A 16,675-nucleotide genomic window follows, 5' to 3' on the forward strand; every position below is an offset into this window, starting at 1 on the left:
GACCCCTGCAGAAAGAGCTGTGGTTAAAAGTTTGGGAGTTTGGGACTGAGACCATCAGCTCTTATCCTGTGCTGAGAGGGACACAGTGCCTCTACAACTGTGCTTTTATTTTGTCAAAAATATCCTTATATCTTGGGTATTTTTCTTCAATCTGCCCTTCCCACTGAACTCTACATCTCTTTGGCCAGTTTATTCAGCTCTCCTCATTTCATAGATTAATTGATCATTTTACTATTTCTACTCATTTTCTGTTCAAATCCTTGGTCAATTCTTCCCATAAGTCATTTGTCTTTTCCTCATATATATGTGGGAGGTCTTCTCATATTACAAGTATAAGACATTGGCTGAGGAATGTTCAAGTCTTGTCTTAAAAGGGCTTAGGGGCCAGGGAACGGGATTAGGATGCAAGAGGGTTTGTCCCAGGCCTGGGAGTGGGGCTCTGGTGTCCCTAAGCCCCCAGTGTCTGATCCTGTTGTTCTTCAGAACCACGATGAGCCTGAGGCTGCAGATGGAATCAGGAAAAGGATGGAGGGCAGGAAGGAAAAATGGAAGGAGCTGGGGGGAGGGCCCATTGGGAACAAAATGAGAAGAGTGGAGACAGGTGCGGGGGTGGGGTGTAGGTAGCAGAAGGGGTCATTGCTAAGGCTTTTCTGAGCTGCTTTCCTCTTTGTCCAAGTCAGTTTGACCATCACTTCCTCCTGGACACACTGGGCAATTCCTGAGTGAAGGTCTTGGGAGAGGGGAGGTGGGCAGAAGGGTAGGCTGACAGATGCCCAAGCCACCCACTCCCCAAAGCAAAGTCTTTCTCCAAGCTCCCAGGAAAAACAAACTGATGACTTCTTGCTCCCTTTTCTCTTCACCAAAGTCTGACATTTTACTTCATTCCTCCCCCCTCCCCCCATCAACTATCCCAGGGACAATCACTTGTCCACTAACCCTGAAAGATATCCTTGAATGCCTCATTCACTCCTGCCATGCCTCCTCAGGGCTTTTAACAAGGTATGTGACCAAACCATCTCCTAATGAACTGTCTGTATCCCTAACTAGACTGAAAGCTCAGGTCTTGCTTAGCCAGTTGCTTTATTTATCAGTTCAACCTTGTGTCAGTCAATCTTGTGTCGGGTGCAATTTGGGGGACTGGGGTGCCACTGAACCAGGACCATTTGCCAAAAGGGGGAGAAAGACCATCACACAGGGGTCCTGAATAGGAGATACTGGCCTCTGTGAGTCTCCGACCTGGGGCTGCAGCGACAACCACCCTGGAAGAAGGAACTTGAACCTGGAGAACTCCAGGTTCAAGAAGGAACTCCACCTCAGCCCTGCAAATTCTATACCTTGGTATCTGTTCCTTCCATGACTGGCACTCAGTGACACCCAAAGAGCATTCATGGAAAGAAAGGGAACTGGAAGAACCAAGGCTGAAAGGGAGCAGGAGGGATTCGGGGAGGGATTTGTTTGTTGAGTAAAGGGGAGCGGTGCGCGCAAGTTCTATGTGCAATTTGTCTCTGCCCTGGAGTAGTCGCACTCAATCGCCCATTCATTCACCGACTCTACTCAAGTTAAAAATGTCCAGCTTTGCCAAGCCCCAAGCCTACGTCCAGGATGGGTGGCACGGACTGATTTGCTCCCTTCTGTCCTCAGGAGAGCGCAGCCTGGTGCTAGGGAGCTCAGGGACTCTAAAGGGTGAGAGGGAGGGTATCCATCCTGCTCCACAAACCAGCCCCCGCTGTGGGTAGGGGATATCACTTCCGGGGCAGTTGGACGTAGAGGGTAGGAAGCTGCCGTTGGGCAGGAGGGAGAAACAACCCTGCCAGGTCCTTGGGAGTCTAAGCTGGGAGCCAAGTACTCGCGGCCCGGCCTGGCGCAGACTGTGCGCCGCGCGCCCCCTGCCGTCCGGTCCCAGTCGCGCATCCCGGCCCCCGCCAGCCAATGAGCACCGCGCGGACGGGCGTGCCCCTTGTGCCCCCGACATAAAGCCTTGAGCACTGTCGGCCCTGCACGCTTCTGGTCCTGACCCAGACTCACAAAAAACCCCATCATGGTGCTGTCTTCCAAGGATAAGGCCATCATCAAGGCCGCCTTTGGTAAGATTGGCGGCCACGCTGCTGATTATGGCGCGGAGGCCCTGGAGAGGTGAGCACCCACCTGCCCCGCTGGGACTCAGGGCTGGACCACCCGTCGTGTCCTTGTTCCTCCTAAGCCCGGCTCTCTCACCTCTTCTTCCCACAGAATGTTCCTGGGCTTCCCCACCACCAAGACATACTTCCCCCACTTTGACCTGAGCCACGGCTCCGCCCAGGTCCAGGCCCATGGCAAGAAGGTGGGCGATGCGCTGACCAAGGCTGCGGACCACCTGGACGACCTGCCCAGTGCCCTGTCGGCTCTGAGTGATCTGCATGCCCACAAGCTGCGTGTGGACCCAGTCAACTTCAAGGTGAGCTTGTGGGTCGGCTGGGAGAGATCTGGGGTGGAAGGCACAGCGTCCCTGCTAGCAGGCTAGTAGGGCAGAGAATGCAGTGTGGTTGCAGAGGTAGAGCGTGCCCCACGCCCCCTGACACCCCTTCTCTCTGCAGCTCCTGAGCCACTGCCTGCTGGTGACCGTGGCGGCCCACCACCCTGGCGATTTCACCCCCGCGGTCCATGCCTCCCTGGACAAGTTCCTGGCCAACGTGAGCACCGTGCTGACCTCCAAATACCGTTAAGCTGGAGTCTTGGCGGTCCCTCCCCTTGCCCGGGGCCCTCCTGTGTTCTGGGCACCCTCACTTCCTGAACTTTGAATAAAGTCTGAGTGGGCTGCAGCCTCTGTAGCCTCATTCTCTGTGTCTGTGAACCGGGCTGGGGTTGGGGGTGGTTTTCAACAGCAAAGAATGGGAGGGCGGAAGAGAGAGGGGAGCTAAGGCTGATGTTTCCCATAATCTGCTTGCTGAACTCATCTCCTGTCCTGGGAGATGCAGACTCCCAGGGTTCTCCACAAGGTGGGGAGTCCTCAAATGGCCACCCTTTTTTGAAACCTCTGACTGATCCCCCTTAAACATGCAATCTAGATCAAAATAAAAGAAAGCAAAACAAACAAACAGCAAAAATAGGCTGGTTTGGGTGCAGATGCAGGTGCAGGTGGACAATCTTTGTGAGATTTCACTGCCTTCCTCCCAGAGGGAAGGTGGGTTGGAACAGGGGTCACAGCCCCAGGCATCCTTCCTGGAACTGTCTGCTGTGTGTATGTTGGCGGTGAAGTCAGGGGAGAAGAGCAGCTCTGAGCTGGCTGAAGCCTTTCGCAGAGTTCCTGGCTCCAGTGCAGGAGGCACATTAAGAGCTCACTGTGTGCCCAGCCCTGCCGTCCCCAGCTCATGGCCTATCCCACCCCATTCTCTGCCCAAGGCTCTCGGGGTGTCCCAGCAGTTCTGCTTTGGTGCCCAAAGCAACCTTCAGAAAGGTCCCTGTCACACACGCTGCTGCCCTGCACTCCACTCTGGAACCTTGCACACCCCACACACTCTGCAGCCCTTAGGGACTCCATCAGTGCCTCCAGCCCAGCCGCCACATCCAGGGCAACCCTATGCGGCCACTGCTCACCTCTTTCCTTCTGGCCGGGGGCCTCTCTGAACAGCCGGGGACTTATTCCCCACTCCCCACCATGCACTCTTTCTCTGTCCCACAGCCCAATTCACTTTTATTGAAATGTAGAAAAACACTTATGATATAAATTAAAATCCACCCATGTTTTCACACATGCACATCTTTTTTGTGTTATTCAAACTAGAGAGAGAGAGAGAGAGAGAGAGAGAGAGAGAGAGAGAGAGAGAGAGAGAGGGAGGGAGAGACCCTCTGTCCTGTCCCCTGACCCCTGCAGAAAGAGCTGTGGTTAAAAGTTTGGGAGTTTGGGACTGAGACCATCAGCTCTTATCCTGTGCTGAGAGGGACACAGTGCCTCTACAACTGTGCTTTTATTTTGTCAAAAATATCCTTATATCTTGGGTATTTTTCTTCAATCTGCCCTTCCCACTGAACTCTACATCTCTTTGGCCAGTTTATTCAGCTCTCCTCATTTCATAGATTAATTGATCATTTTACTATTTCTACTCATTTTCTGTTCAAATCCTTGGTCAATTCTTCCCATAAGTCATTTGTCTTTTCCTCATATATATGTGGGAGGTCTTCTCATATTACAAGTATAAGACATTGGCTGAGGAATGTTCAAGTCTTGTCTTAAAAGGGCTTAGGGGCCAGGGAACGGGATTAGGATGCAAGAGGGTTTGTCCCAGGCCTGGGAGTGGGGCTCTGGTGTCCCTAAGCCCCCAGTGTCTGATCCTGTTGTTCTTCAGAACCACGATGAGCCTGAGGCTGCAGATGGAATCAGGAAAAGGATGGAGGGCAGGAAGGAAAAATGGAAGGAGCTGGGGGGAGGGCCCATTGGGAACAAAATGAGAAGAGTGGAGACAGGTGCGGGGGTGGGGTGTAGGTAGCAGAAGGGGTCATTGCTAAGGCTTTTCTGAGCTGCTTTCCTCTTTGTCCAAGTCAGTTTGACCATCACTTCCTCCTGGACACACTGGGCAATTCCTGAGTGAAGGTCTTGGGAGAGGGGAGGTGGGCAGAAGGGTAGGCTGACAGATGCCCAAGCCACCCACTCCCCAAAGCAAAGTCTTTCTCCAAGCTCCCAGGAAAAACAAACTGATGACTTCTTGCTCCCTTTTCTCTTCACCAAAGTCTGACATTTTACTTCATTCCTCCCCCCTCCCCCCATCAACTATCCCAGGGACAATCACTTGTCCACTAACCCTGAAAGATATCCTTGAATGCCTCATTCACTCCTGCCATGCCTCCTCAGGGCTTTTAACAAGGTATGTGACCAAACCATCTCCTAATGAACTGTCTGTATCCCTAACTAGACTGAAAGCTCAGGTCTTGCTTAGCCAGTTGCTTTATTTATCAGTTCAACCTTGTGTCAGTCAATCTTGTGTCGGGTGCAATTTGGGGGACTGGGGTGCCACTGAACCAGGACCATTTGCCAAAAGGGGGAGAAAGACCATCACACAGGGGTCCTGAATAGGAGATACTGGCCTCTGTGAGTCTCCGACCTGGGGCTGCAGCGACAACCACCCTGGAAGAAGGAACTTGAACCTGGAGAACTCCAGGTTCAAGAAGGAACTCCACCTCAGCCCTGCAAATTCTATACCTTGGTATCTGTTCCTTCCATGACTGGCACTCAGTGACACCCAAAGAGCATTCATGGAAAGAAAGGGAACTGGAAGAACCAAGGCTGAAAGGGAGCAGGAGGGATTCGGGGAGGGATTTGTTTGTTGAGTAAAGGGGAGCGGTGCGCGCAAGTTCTATGTGCAATTTGTCTCTGCCCTGGAGTAGTCGCACTCAATCGCCCATTCATTCACCGACTCTACTCAAGTTAAAAATGTCCAGCTTTGCCAAGCCCCAAGCCTACGTCCAGGATGGGTGGCACGGACTGATTTGCTCCCTTCTGTCCTCAGGAGAGCGCAGCCTGGTGCTAGGGAGCTCAGGGACTCTAAAGGGTGAGAGGGAGGGTATCCATCCTGCTCCACAAACCAGCCCCCGCTGTGGGTAGGGGATATCACTTCCGGGGCAGTTGGACGTAGAGGGTAGGAAGCTGCCGTTGGGCAGGAGGGAGAAACAACCCTGCCAGGTCCTTGGGAGTCTAAGCTGGGAGCCAAGTACTCGCGGCCCGGCCTGGCGCAGACTGTGCGCCGCGCGCCCCCTGCCGTCCGGTCCCAGTCGCGCATCCCGGCCCCCGCCAGCCAATGAGCACCGCGCGGACGGGCGTGCCCCTTGTGCCCCCGACATAAAGCCTTGAGCACTGTCGGCCCTGCACGCTTCTGGTCCTGACCCAGACTCACAAAAAACCCCATCATGGTGCTGTCTTCCAAGGATAAGGCCATCATCAAGGCCGCCTTTGGTAAGATTGGCGGCCACGCTGCTGATTATGGCGCGGAGGCCCTGGAGAGGTGAGCACCCACCTGCCCCGCTGGGACTCAGGGCTGGACCACCCGTCGTGTCCTTGTTCCTCCTAAGCCCGGCTCTCTCACCTCTTCTTCCCACAGAATGTTCCTGGGCTTCCCCACCACCAAGGCATACTTCCCCCACTTTGACCTGAGCCACGGCTCCGCCCAGGTCCAGGCCCATGGCAAGAAGGTGGGCGATGCGCTGACCAAGGCTGCGGACCACCTGGACGACCTGCCCAGTGCCCTGTCGGCTCTGAGTGATCTGCATGCCCACAAGCTGCGTGTGGACCCAGTCAACTTCAAGGTGAGCTTGTGGGTCGGCTGGGAGAGATCTGGGGTGGAAGGCACAGCGTCCCCGCTAGCAGGCTAGTAGGGCAGAGAATGCAGTGTGGTTGCAGAGGTAGAGCGTGCCCCACGCCCCCTGACACCCCTTCTCTCTGCAGCTCCTGAGCCACTGCCTGCTGGTGACCGTGGCGGCCCACCACCCTGGCGATTTCACCCCCGCGGTCCATGCCTCCCTGGACAAGTTCCTGGCCAACGTGAGCACCGTGCTGACCTCCAAATACCGTTAAGCTGGAGTCTTGGCGGTCCCTCCCCTTGCCCGGGGCCCTCCTGTGTTCTGGGCACCCTCACTTCCTGAACTTTGAATAAAGTCTGAGTGGGCTGCAGCCTCTGTAGCCTCATTCTCTGTGTCTGTGAACCGGGCTGGGGTTGGGGTGGTTCTTGTCACAGACCAAGGAACTCTGGGAACTCAAGGAACTCTGCAGGGGAAGAGAGGGAAGGGGAATATGGGAGGAGGGAAATGGAGCTGGTCCTTCTAGCACTTCCTGGGATTCTCCGGACAGTGCCCACCCTCACCCTGGAGTGCTTTGCTGAGTACATTCACCCCTTCCTGCATTTCATTCCAGAGCCTTGCAGATTCAACTAGAGTTTGCTCACCTAATGGATTTTTTTTTCTGTCTATATTTTATGGTGCACACACTTGTGCTGAGAGTTGGTGGACTCCCAGCCTAGGACCTCAGAGCCCTCCCAGGGCTTCTTCCAGAGTAGAGTGGTGGGGACAACACAGAGATCACACTTCTTCAGAGTCACCCTGAGTGCCCCCTCCCCATCAAGTGCCTCCCATGTATAGGTACAGTCAAGAAGAAATTAGGGGTGAGCAATGCCATCCCAGGGCTAGACAATTTCCTGAAGGCGCTCCTTTCACCTGGTACAGCCCCAGGACATTCACTCTGAAGACAAGGACATCACTGGGCCATTGAAGGTCTGAAGATCTGATTTTGGGGCTCAGCTCAGGATCCACTGCCCTGCTGTGAGGCCCACTGACTCCCCCCTAGCTCTTCAGTGGAGAGCAGAAGCCAGGGTCAGACCATCTGCACTCAGACATGTGTCCTCCCCATGAAGGATGCCCCTCATGCCTGTGGCTTGAGGTGCCCAGTCCTGACAGTCATCAAGCTCCCAAATGAGAGCAGTGTCTTTTCTTCCCTGGGCCTAAGTGTCGTCCTCAGAAAATGTAGTGGCAGATTCCCTCTCTCAGTGTGTGGTGCTTTTGGCCCAGCTAGTGGCCCAGTATGAGCTCCCAGTAAGTGGTAGTCTTCCTTATTTTATTATTAGGAAAAATGAGGACATGGCTAGAGGTGGAAACAACCCCAATGTCCATCAACAGATGAGTACACAAACAAAATGTGATCGATCCATACAAGGGAATGTTATCTGGCCGTAAAAAGCAGTAAAGTATTGATATATGCTACAACCTCAAAAACATGCCAAGCAAAAGAAATTAGACACAGAAGACCATATATTACAGGATTCTATTTATATGAAATATCCAGAACAGGCAAATCCACAGAGACAGAGAGCAGACGGGTGATTGCCAGAGGCCAGAGGGGAGGGCTTATGGACTGACTGCATCATCTGTTTGGGATGATGAAAAAGTTCTGGAACTAAATAGTGGTGATGGTTGCACAACATTGTGAAGTACTTAAAGATACAATCGTACACCTTAAAATGGCTAAGACAGTAAATTTTATGTCATATGAATTTCACCACAATTTTAAAAAGGGGGGGAGTTGTATAGTGATGCCTAGCACAGAATGAGTGCCGCATAGGTATTAGCTATTATTTGGAGATACATCCTAGGCACTCAATAAAACTCACTATTCTGAAAGGGGTGTCTGCCACGAGCCAGGCATAACCATGGGAAGAAGGAATAGTTACCTTCATTATATACAATAAATGAGTAAATAGACTCAGAAAGATGTAATAGACTCGGGCGGAAGGTAGGATAAACGGACTCAATGCCAAAATCCATGCTAAAAGTCAAGGCTACCTAATAATAAAGAATCATGCTAAATATTAGTTTCCGTATAGTAAACACTTCAAAATGGGGGCCTCGGGGTCCAGGAAGACTGGGAAGTTCGGAACAGACGGTCCGTGGAGCGCTCCCGGGTGCCTCGGGGCCATATTCTGCCACCAGAGGCGTGGCGCCCCCGGGAGGACTCAGGAACCCGCGGGACGATTGGCGCAGGCGCAGCCCAGGCTCCACCAAGGAGCCGAGCGCGCAGCCGGCCAGGCTCCACTATGGTGCTGGCGGCAGAGGACCAGGCTGCGGTGCGTGCGCTGTGGAGGAAGCTGGGTAGCAACGTTCACGTTTACACGACCGAGGCCCTGGAGAGGTGCGCACAGGCCCCGGCGCCTCCGGGCTTGCGCGCTGGGGGAATGAGCCCCACACCTCCCGGCCCCCTTCCTCCCCAACCCCCACCTCCAGGACACGCCTCACTCGCCGTTCCCCCTGCAGGACCTTCCTGGCCTTCCCTTCCACCAAGACCTACTTCCACCTGAGTCCCCGCTCCGCGCAGGTCAGAGCCCACGGCGAGAAGGTGGCCTTCGCCCTGACCGTCGCCTTGGACCACCTGGATGACCTACCCCGCGCCCTGTCTGCTCTGCGCGTGCTGCACTCGCACAAGCTGCGCTTGGACCCTGTCAACTTCAAGGTGAGATCGCACGCGAGGGGGAGGGGACTCCCATCAGAGAAGGGTGTGGGGCATGCACCTGAGTGGGGACGACTCCCTTTCTCTGCAGCTGCTGGGCGACAGCCTGCTGGTGACCCTTGCCCAGCACTACCCCGGAGACTTCAGCTCCGCCCTGCAAGCCTCGCTGGACAAGTTTCTGAGGCACGTGATTTCTGCGTTGGCTCCCAGCTGTCGCTAAATTGAGTGGATGATCGCGAGACCCTCCAGTGTTTGAGTGAAGTCCCCAAAGCCTCAGCTGCGCATGTGTTCTGTCTAAGGGAGCGCTCCAGAGGCCTGGCGGGGTCGAGGGAGAGGGGCCATCACTTCCAAAGGAAGACGGGGTCTGAGGACCCCCAAGTCGCACACCCTCAATCATTAGATACCGGCGCGGACGCTCGGCCCCCGGTAGCCTAAGGCAAGTCTGGACAGCGGGTCCCAAATTCCACATGGTAAATACCTATCCACCGTGCCCTTGGCCGCGGCCACTTCGAGGTACAGACTTGGGGCTTCCGCTGCTCGGGAATGGGGGGCAGGTGGGGCAGCCGGACCACTCTGCCGGCTGCTCTCAGATCCACCTAGAACGGAGGGCCAGTCCAGGCCACACGCGGCACAGCCTGGGAGAAACTTAGGGACCCGCGCGGACCGGAACTGCACAACCGTACAAAGCGCATCTGGAAGGTGTTGGGGACTTTGGAAATCCGGGAGGCTTGGGGTGAAGAGCCCCGGTTTGCTAGGGCCTGGTGGAAGGAGGTGTGTCAGCGGGAGACAAGGCGGATCAGGGAGCCAGCTCAGAGTCCTGTCCACGGACCACATTTCTCAGGAAACAGACCTTAGCGCTTCTTTCTTGCCAAATTTTTTCCTCATAAAGTCAATCGTGCTCATTGCAGAAACTTCAGAAAAACTACTCCAGTTGCTGCACCTGCCTATTGTATCCCAGTAGGTCCCACACTCCATTATTGTTACTTTCCCCTTGACACATGGGGAAACTGAACAAATGGGGTCTGATCCAGCACATGTGTGAGACACACACACACACACACACACAGTCCCCTCTTATCCTCAGGTGGTATATTCCAAGACCCCCAGAGGATGCCTGAAACCTGATAGTACCTACCCCCAAGTATGCTATATTTTTTCCTGTACATACACACCTATAGTAAATTTAATTTATAAATGAGGCACAAAAAGAGTAACAGCAGTAACTAATAATAAAATAGAACAATTATGGCAATGTACTGTATTAAAACCTATGTGAATGTGATCTCTCTCTCAAAATACACTGTACAAATTTAATGCCTTTTCCTATCTTAACACCAGAACACTTATCACACACTGTGGCTGTAACTTGCTGTTTGAGGTGTGACAGCAAGACAGCATGAATTTGTTTCCTTCACAATTCCACAGAAGATTCGTTTTTACCGTAGATCTTAACCAACTCAGCATCCAATTTTTTGTTGAACTTTGACCTTTCCACTTAAAGGAAGCACTTCACGTTTTCTCTTTGGCGTATCTGAATTGCTGGCATCACTCCTCTTGTGTTTTGGGGCCATTATGAAGTAAAATAAGGGTGACTCTGAACACAAGCACTGAGCTCCTGGGACAGTCCATCTGGTAACAGAAGGCTATGTGACTAACGGACAGTATACACAGGACAAAGATGATTCATGTCCCAGGGTTGGGAGGATGGAGTGGGACACCCAGAGATTTCATCATGGTACTAGAAAGCTGCCCATTTTAAAACACGAATTGTTTATTTCTGGAATTTTCCATTTAGTAGTTTCGGACTTGGGTAATTATGTTTATTTATTTATTTTTTACTGGAGGTGCTGGGGAATTGAACCCAGGACCTGGTACATGCTAAGCATGCACTCTACCACTGAGCTATAGCCTCCTCCGGTATTTTCCGACTTGGATTGACCATAGATAAGTGAAAGCATAAAAGCGGAAGAGACACCACACAGACACAGATGCCAGCACCCACAGGCAGAAACACCCCACAGACAAGGTAACGTGTAATGTGCAGTCTTCCAGGCCCTTCTAGGCACATTTATTTAGGGAGATTTCTCTTAAGAAATTGTATCCTCAAAGTGCCCCTGGAAAAAGTGGACGCACTGGACTATATATAAAGAAAAAAAACTCAGTATGGGAGTAAAAGACACCATAAGCAAAGTTAAAAGAGGAACCAGGAGAAAAATATTTGCCACAAACAGCAGACAAAGGGTTGTCTTTTCTCTACAAGATCCAAATTCTTTTTTCTCACCCTATCTTTATTTTTTACATCAGTCAACCCTATAGAAGCAGCAGCCAAAGGACAAACAGGCAACTCAGTGTACCAATGGCCAACAGACATTTCAAAGAGGCTCAAGGACATGCAAATTAAAATGCTCATTGACACCTGTCAGGGAAACATTTTTAAAAAGACAAGATCCAATACACTTCTGGTGGAAGTGTAACTTAGTATAAACCCTTTGGGAGGGTAATCCAGCTGTAAGCAGTTGTGCTCTGGTAAATGTTTAATAACTGGCACTCTAGCAGAAGGGAAAGGGAGCTGATTTGCAGCACTTGGCCAATTTCCATGGTGTAAATAGACCATCATGGTTGATTTCAGGCTATCAAATAGGCTGTCACCGAATGGGAAATTAGGAAGAGATGTTTAGTAGCCGCTACTGCATTGTATTTCCACTGTCCAAATACAAGAGGCATGAGCATACAGCAAAATGTAGTAACATAATTAGACATAATCAGTTTTCAGTATTTACTACTTCTGTTTTTAACATGACCTATCTATCTGTAAAGTACTATAACTGAATTTTTAATAGTGGTTGTGTTTAGCAAAAAGCCGTCAAAAGTCCTGGAAATTTAATCTGAGCTAATACCACTGGTTGTGTCCTTTAAATCCCCAAAGCGCAAATTCTCTAAGCCTGCAGTCCTGTTTCTGGGATTTATCCTCCAGAAAACAGGCACACATATGAAGATGTATGCACAGTGGCGTTCTTTGCAGAATTGTTTATCAAAGCAGAGAAAAAAATAAGAAAAAATATGGCACACAACAAACATATTCATCAATGAGAGAAGTTTAAACACAATGGTAGAGGCACACAGGGACGTCAGCCTCCAGGCACAGACACTGAATAATGCCAAGATGTTCTTAAAACACGCTGCAGGTCATTGTGTAGAGAATAAGTCGTTTCATATTAACGTAGTCACAAGAAAACTTCAACTATCACCGCACTTCATATAATCCCAGAAAAGGAAAGTGGTAGGGGTATGAGTGATTTTTCACTTGCATGTTTTTTTCATTTTCACAAATAATTTGCTGAAAACCTTACCTTACTTGTAGCTAAAATTCTACACACAAACATACCAACACAATGACCTCCTTGGGGGATCTTTATAGGAGTGGAATTTCTGGGGTGAATGGTATGCCCCCTACTATGGCTTTTTGGTAACACTGCCAAAACTGCCCTCCTCACAGCTTTGCCTGCACCCCTCCTCAGCCCCTACTCACCATGTTACTGGCAGTGGTGACTACTGCTCGCTGGGTCCTGACTCCTGTGTGCATGTTGCCCGTTCTCCCAGCACGGCCTTCTCTTGTCAGGTTAACCCACAGGTGACCCTCAGTGGACCTGCAAAGGCCTTCAGTCCGTTTTACACATTGAAATAGCCCATTTTTTTCTCTTTATTTCTTGGGGGGACATCTTTCCTGTAAATATCCTAACTCTTTCTTTAGGCCTCTGGACCCTGTCACATTCCAAAGCTTTGCTGGCTCTGTGCTCCACCTCCAACCTGGCAAGACAAGAGGTGAGAGGACCATTTATGGGTAATTATACATTACCCACATGGATAAAACGGTTTAAACCTTCTTAAAAGCATCAAAGAGCAAACAAGATAAAGAATTTTCAGACCAGAAACCAAGTAAAGGTGATCACAGCACCTAAGCCAGTTGGGTTCTGAGGTATTTGCCAAAACTACCAAACTTAAGCTGGAGTATTTTTCATCATGAGGCAAACAGGTTTTCATCAACTTTAGATTCGGCTTCCTACTGCTGATGTAACAAAAACTTACTGACTGAAAACAATGCAAGTTTTTTCTCTTACAGTTCAGGAGGGCACAAGACCAAAATCAGTTTCCCTATGCTGAGCTCAAGGTGTCAGCAGGACTGTGCTCTCTTGGGAAGCTCTAGCAGAAAGTCCTCTCCTCACTTCTCCAGCCTCTACAACTGTACTCTTGGTTCTCGGACCCACCCTCCAGCTTTAAAGCTGGTAGCATCTTGCCTTCTTCAGTGGTTAAATCTGTCTCCCATTTATAAGGACCTTTGTGATACATTAGCCCCACCTGGATAATCCAGACCAGTCACCCCCATTTGAAAATCTTTATCACATCTTCAAAAGCCTCTGGCCATATAAGGAAATATTCACAGGTTGCAGCGATTAGGACCTCTCAGCCTCTGGGAGCTACCACCCAGCCTAATGCAGTATACTAAGTATGCAAGCTGTAAATTCTGGGGTAGGAATACAAAGGGTGGAAAGGGTGTGATTTCCAAACTAACACAGAGTAAAAAATAGAATGTTAAAATGTTCTAAAACAATCCCTTCAAAATGGGCAAAATGGAGAGGTAAAGAAAGGGAAGGGGTATGACAAATGGAAAGCCCCCAAAAAGATGGTATCAACAAAACCAAGTATATTGTTAACTACACTTTGTGACTTACCTGATCCAAATAAAGGAAAAAGATCAGACATGACTTAAATGCATAAATAGAGCAAAAAGAAGTGTCACTAGTAACAATAGTGTACCCCGTGCACCTAATTCCTGGTGGTCCTCCATGTAGTCACCTTCCTTTGTAGCTCTTTTAATAGTGCAATACACAATACACATTTACCATTCCAACTGAATTGTACAATTCAGTGGCATTTAGTACATTCACAATGGTGTGCAACCATCACCTCTATCTGGTTCCAGAACTTTCTCATCCTCTAAAAGGAGACCCCGTGTCCATTTCCCTCTCCACACAACCCTTGAAAACCACTAACCTACCTTCTGTGTGGATTTACTGATCCTGGAGATTTCATACAAATGTAACCACACAGGATGTGGCCTTTTGTGTCTGGCTTGCTAGCTAGCCTTTTTCAAGGCTCATTCAGGTTGCAGCATGCATCAGAACTTTTCAGTCCTTTTTAGGGCAAATAATATTCCACTGCAGGAACAGCCATCTTGTTTTGTGTACCCATTCATCTGCTGATGGAGATCTGGTTTCCACCTTCTGGCTATTGTGAATACTACAAACATGTGTACAAGTACTTACATCCTTCTTTTCAACTCTCCTGGGTGTTACCTCTAAGAGTGGAATTGCTGGTTCCTATGGTAACTCCCTTTACATTGTTGAGGAACTGCCAGGCTGTGTTCCATTGAGGCTCCGATTGCTCCAAGTCCTCTATAGCACCGTCTGTGTCTTTCTCTCCTTCCCTCCCTTTGTACCTTTTAAAACTATGGCCATGCTGGGGGGGTATAACTCAGCAATAAAGTGCATACTTATCATGCATGAGGTCCTGAGTTTAATCCCCAGTACCTCCATTAAAAATTTAAGAAGTCATCTTAAAATGATGGCCATGCTAGTTGGTACTATGAGTTGCTTTTAACCCACAGAATTCAAGAAGGGAATGGGATGTCACTCCAGGACATGTGCAATGCTTATCTTGCTAGATCCTCTCCCTTACTGGCTTTGCAGAAGCAAGCGGCCACGCGGTGGGCTACTCTGTGCTGAGGCTGGGAAGTCACAGAACACTGCAACAACCAGGTGAGCTAGGAAGGACCCTTCTTCCACACAGCCCCCGATGAGACCCCTTGACTGCAGTCTCTGAGAACCCTAAGGCTCAAAAACCATGAGGCAGTTAAGTGTATTGTGTCAAGCAGTTGGGTTTGTGGTGAATTTCCACATAGCAGGAAGACTGAAGCCCTCCGGCAGGAACTATAAGAAAATGGAGGCTCCCAGGAGCTGGTAATGTTCTATTTGTGGACGTGAGGGCCTGCTTCTCATCCTCTGAACAAAGTGTTTTGTGCTCTCTGAATAGGCAAGAGCCTGGGCCTGGACTGGGGTTAATTCGTCTTGATTCCCAGGCAGACTGGACTTCGGCGGGGGCTCCCAAGGAGGTATACTAGCAGCCTCAGAAGGCTGCCCAGGACAATATAATACCGTATTGCAATATATCACAGTATTATATAATTACATTATTATATATACAATAATACTTTAAGTTGCTGACAGTTGAGCTTAAAGAAAGAAAACTGGGGGACCATGTTTGGGGACAGATGTTAATCTGACTTTTGTTATTACTTCACAATACACACATATATAAATCATTGTGTGGCACACCTGAAACTAAAAACATTATTTGTCAATCATACCTCAATACAAATTTAAGCCTGAAGCTGGCCAGGGTCCAGGTGGGGGAAGTCCCCTTGGCTAGCTGATCACAACTTCTCTCTCCCACAGGCTGTCTGAGTGACACAGGGATGCCAGCTGGCCAGGAGGGGAGGGGAGCACGTGGGATGTGAGCCAGGGGCCCCAGCATGGGAAAGAGAGAAGAGCAGAACCAAGAAGCAGGAAAGTGCCAGAGGACTATGAGTGTTGAGACAAAGGGACCCTGGGGAGGGAGGGCCGCCTAGTGGCAGACCTTGTGCCTGTCCACAAGCAGCCTCCTGCGCTGGACAGTACCTGCGGGTGTGGTGAGGAAGAGGACAAAGTGGACACTGTGCCAGCACCAAGGGCATGATGACTCAACCTCCTAAGGTCCACGAAGAACAAGAATTACCTTCCAAGTGCACTTAGGAGACCCCACAATCCACACAAGGTGTTGACCACGTCACACTCCACCCCCACCACTGGCCAGAAGCATGGAGTGGTGCGGGAGTCCCTCTGAGAATGTGGTGACAGGGAGGGGCTGAGGGCACCACACAGTCTTGGGATTAACCAAAAGGGCTTGGAATCCACCATGACCTCGGGCCCTGGAGGATCTGTACCTACTGGCTTAGCTGACCCATCTCTCTCCAGGGTTGCAATCCCCTCCTGACTTGCATCCCTGCTCCTTCCTGATAAACAAATGATTCCTCAAGGGATTGTGTTCTCAAATAGTTGGGGGGGGAGGAGGGCTCAAGGTGGGTGGTGCCCTTTGGCCCAAACCCCCTTCTCTAAACACCTTCCAGGTCCCCATCAGGAAGCTGCTCTCTGTTGGGACCCACCCAGTGTGAGATGTGGCATGTTCAGAGCACTCCCATACCCTGGAGTGTGCACCGCCCTCACCAGTCTGACTTCTTTCACTGCCCACCCAGAGTGAAGGGCTGTAGCCAGTCTGCTGCACTCCTGCACCCAGGAGTCTGGCCAGCACTAGGAATGTGAGGCTCGGGCCTGAGGCAATCAGGTTCTCCACCCCTGTGGTCACACCTGGGGTATGCCAGGGGCAGGCAGATGCCTCCAGCACTGAGACTGGAAGAGCCTGGTAGCAAGGGCTCCCAACACTTGGTCAGGGATGAGTGACCAGCATCCACGTGGGAAGGGGGGAGCAGCAGCTGCCCTCTCGACTGTCCTGGGCATCTCTACCCCTGCCCCATCTGCTTTCTGGCTGGGACCCCAGGCCTACTCCTAAGTCCAGGGACATTGTCTTCCCTGTCTTTTCAAAACCACTCCTCCACGATGGTCA

At 50.7% G+C, this 16,675-nt stretch overlaps 3 protein-coding genes across 3 annotated transcripts; all 3 read left to right on the forward strand.

The window, feature by feature from the left end:
• The first annotated feature begins 1,964 nt into the window (after nt 1-1,964).
• LOC140686922 (hemoglobin subunit alpha-like) lies at nt 1,965-2,798 on the forward strand. The gene is made up of 3 exons (XM_072942061.1): nt 1,965-2,133; nt 2,230-2,434; nt 2,574-2,798. The coding sequence occupies exons 1-3, from the start codon at nt 2,039-2,041 to the stop codon at nt 2,700-2,702; spliced, it is 429 nt and encodes a 142-aa protein (XP_072798162.1). The 5' UTR covers nt 1,965-2,038; the 3' UTR covers nt 2,703-2,798.
• Nucleotides 2,799-5,790: 2,992 nt separating this feature from the next.
• LOC140686923 (hemoglobin subunit alpha-like) lies at nt 5,791-6,637 on the forward strand. The gene is made up of 3 exons (XM_072942062.1): nt 5,791-5,972; nt 6,069-6,273; nt 6,413-6,637. The coding sequence occupies exons 1-3, from the start codon at nt 5,878-5,880 to the stop codon at nt 6,539-6,541; spliced, it is 429 nt and encodes a 142-aa protein (XP_072798163.1). The 5' UTR covers nt 5,791-5,877; the 3' UTR covers nt 6,542-6,637.
• Nucleotides 6,638-8,549: 1,912 nt separating this feature from the next.
• HBQ1 (hemoglobin subunit theta 1) lies at nt 8,550-9,179 on the forward strand. Its single transcript, XM_006204366.4, has 3 exons — nt 8,550-8,644; nt 8,767-8,962; nt 9,051-9,179. Exons 1-3 carry the CDS (start codon nt 8,550-8,552, stop codon nt 9,177-9,179), a joined length of 420 nt encoding a protein of 139 aa, XP_006204428.2.
• Nucleotides 9,180-16,675: the final 7,496 nt, after the last annotated feature.

The sequence above is a fragment of the Vicugna pacos genome, chromosome 18, assembly GCF_048564905.1.
Source record: "Vicugna pacos chromosome 18, VicPac4, whole genome shotgun sequence".
NCBI classification, from domain to species: Eukaryota; Metazoa; Chordata; class Mammalia; order Artiodactyla; family Camelidae; genus Vicugna; species Vicugna pacos.

What these genes read in the sequence shown, in the direction of transcription:
- LOC140686922 (XM_072942061.1), top strand. Translation starts at nt 2,039, where the DNA reads ATGGTGCTGTCTTCCAAGGATAAGGCCATCATCAAGGCCGCCTTTGGT. An exon ending in GGCGCGGAGGCCCTGGAGAG is followed by an intron (nt 2,134 to 2,229) that starts GTGAGCACCCAC and finishes TTCTTCCCACAG; the next exon opens with AATGTTCCTGGGCTTCCCCA. An exon ending in TGGACCCAGTCAACTTCAAG is followed by an intron (nt 2,435 to 2,573) that starts GTGAGCTTGTGG and finishes TTCTCTCTGCAG; the next exon opens with CTCCTGAGCCACTGCCTGCT.
- LOC140686923 (XM_072942062.1), top strand. Translation starts at nt 5,878, where the DNA reads ATGGTGCTGTCTTCCAAGGATAAGGCCATCATCAAGGCCGCCTTTGGT. An exon ending in GGCGCGGAGGCCCTGGAGAG is followed by an intron (nt 5,973 to 6,068) that starts GTGAGCACCCAC and finishes TTCTTCCCACAG; the next exon opens with AATGTTCCTGGGCTTCCCCA. An exon ending in TGGACCCAGTCAACTTCAAG is followed by an intron (nt 6,274 to 6,412) that starts GTGAGCTTGTGG and finishes TTCTCTCTGCAG; the next exon opens with CTCCTGAGCCACTGCCTGCT.
- HBQ1 (XM_006204366.4), top strand. Translation starts at nt 8,550, where the DNA reads ATGGTGCTGGCGGCAGAGGACCAGGCTGCGGTGCGTGCGCTGTGGAGG. An exon ending in ACGACCGAGGCCCTGGAGAG is followed by an intron (nt 8,645 to 8,766) that starts GTGCGCACAGGC and finishes TTCCCCCTGCAG; the next exon opens with GACCTTCCTGGCCTTCCCTT. An exon ending in TGGACCCTGTCAACTTCAAG is followed by an intron (nt 8,963 to 9,050) that starts GTGAGATCGCAC and finishes CTTTCTCTGCAG; the next exon opens with CTGCTGGGCGACAGCCTGCT.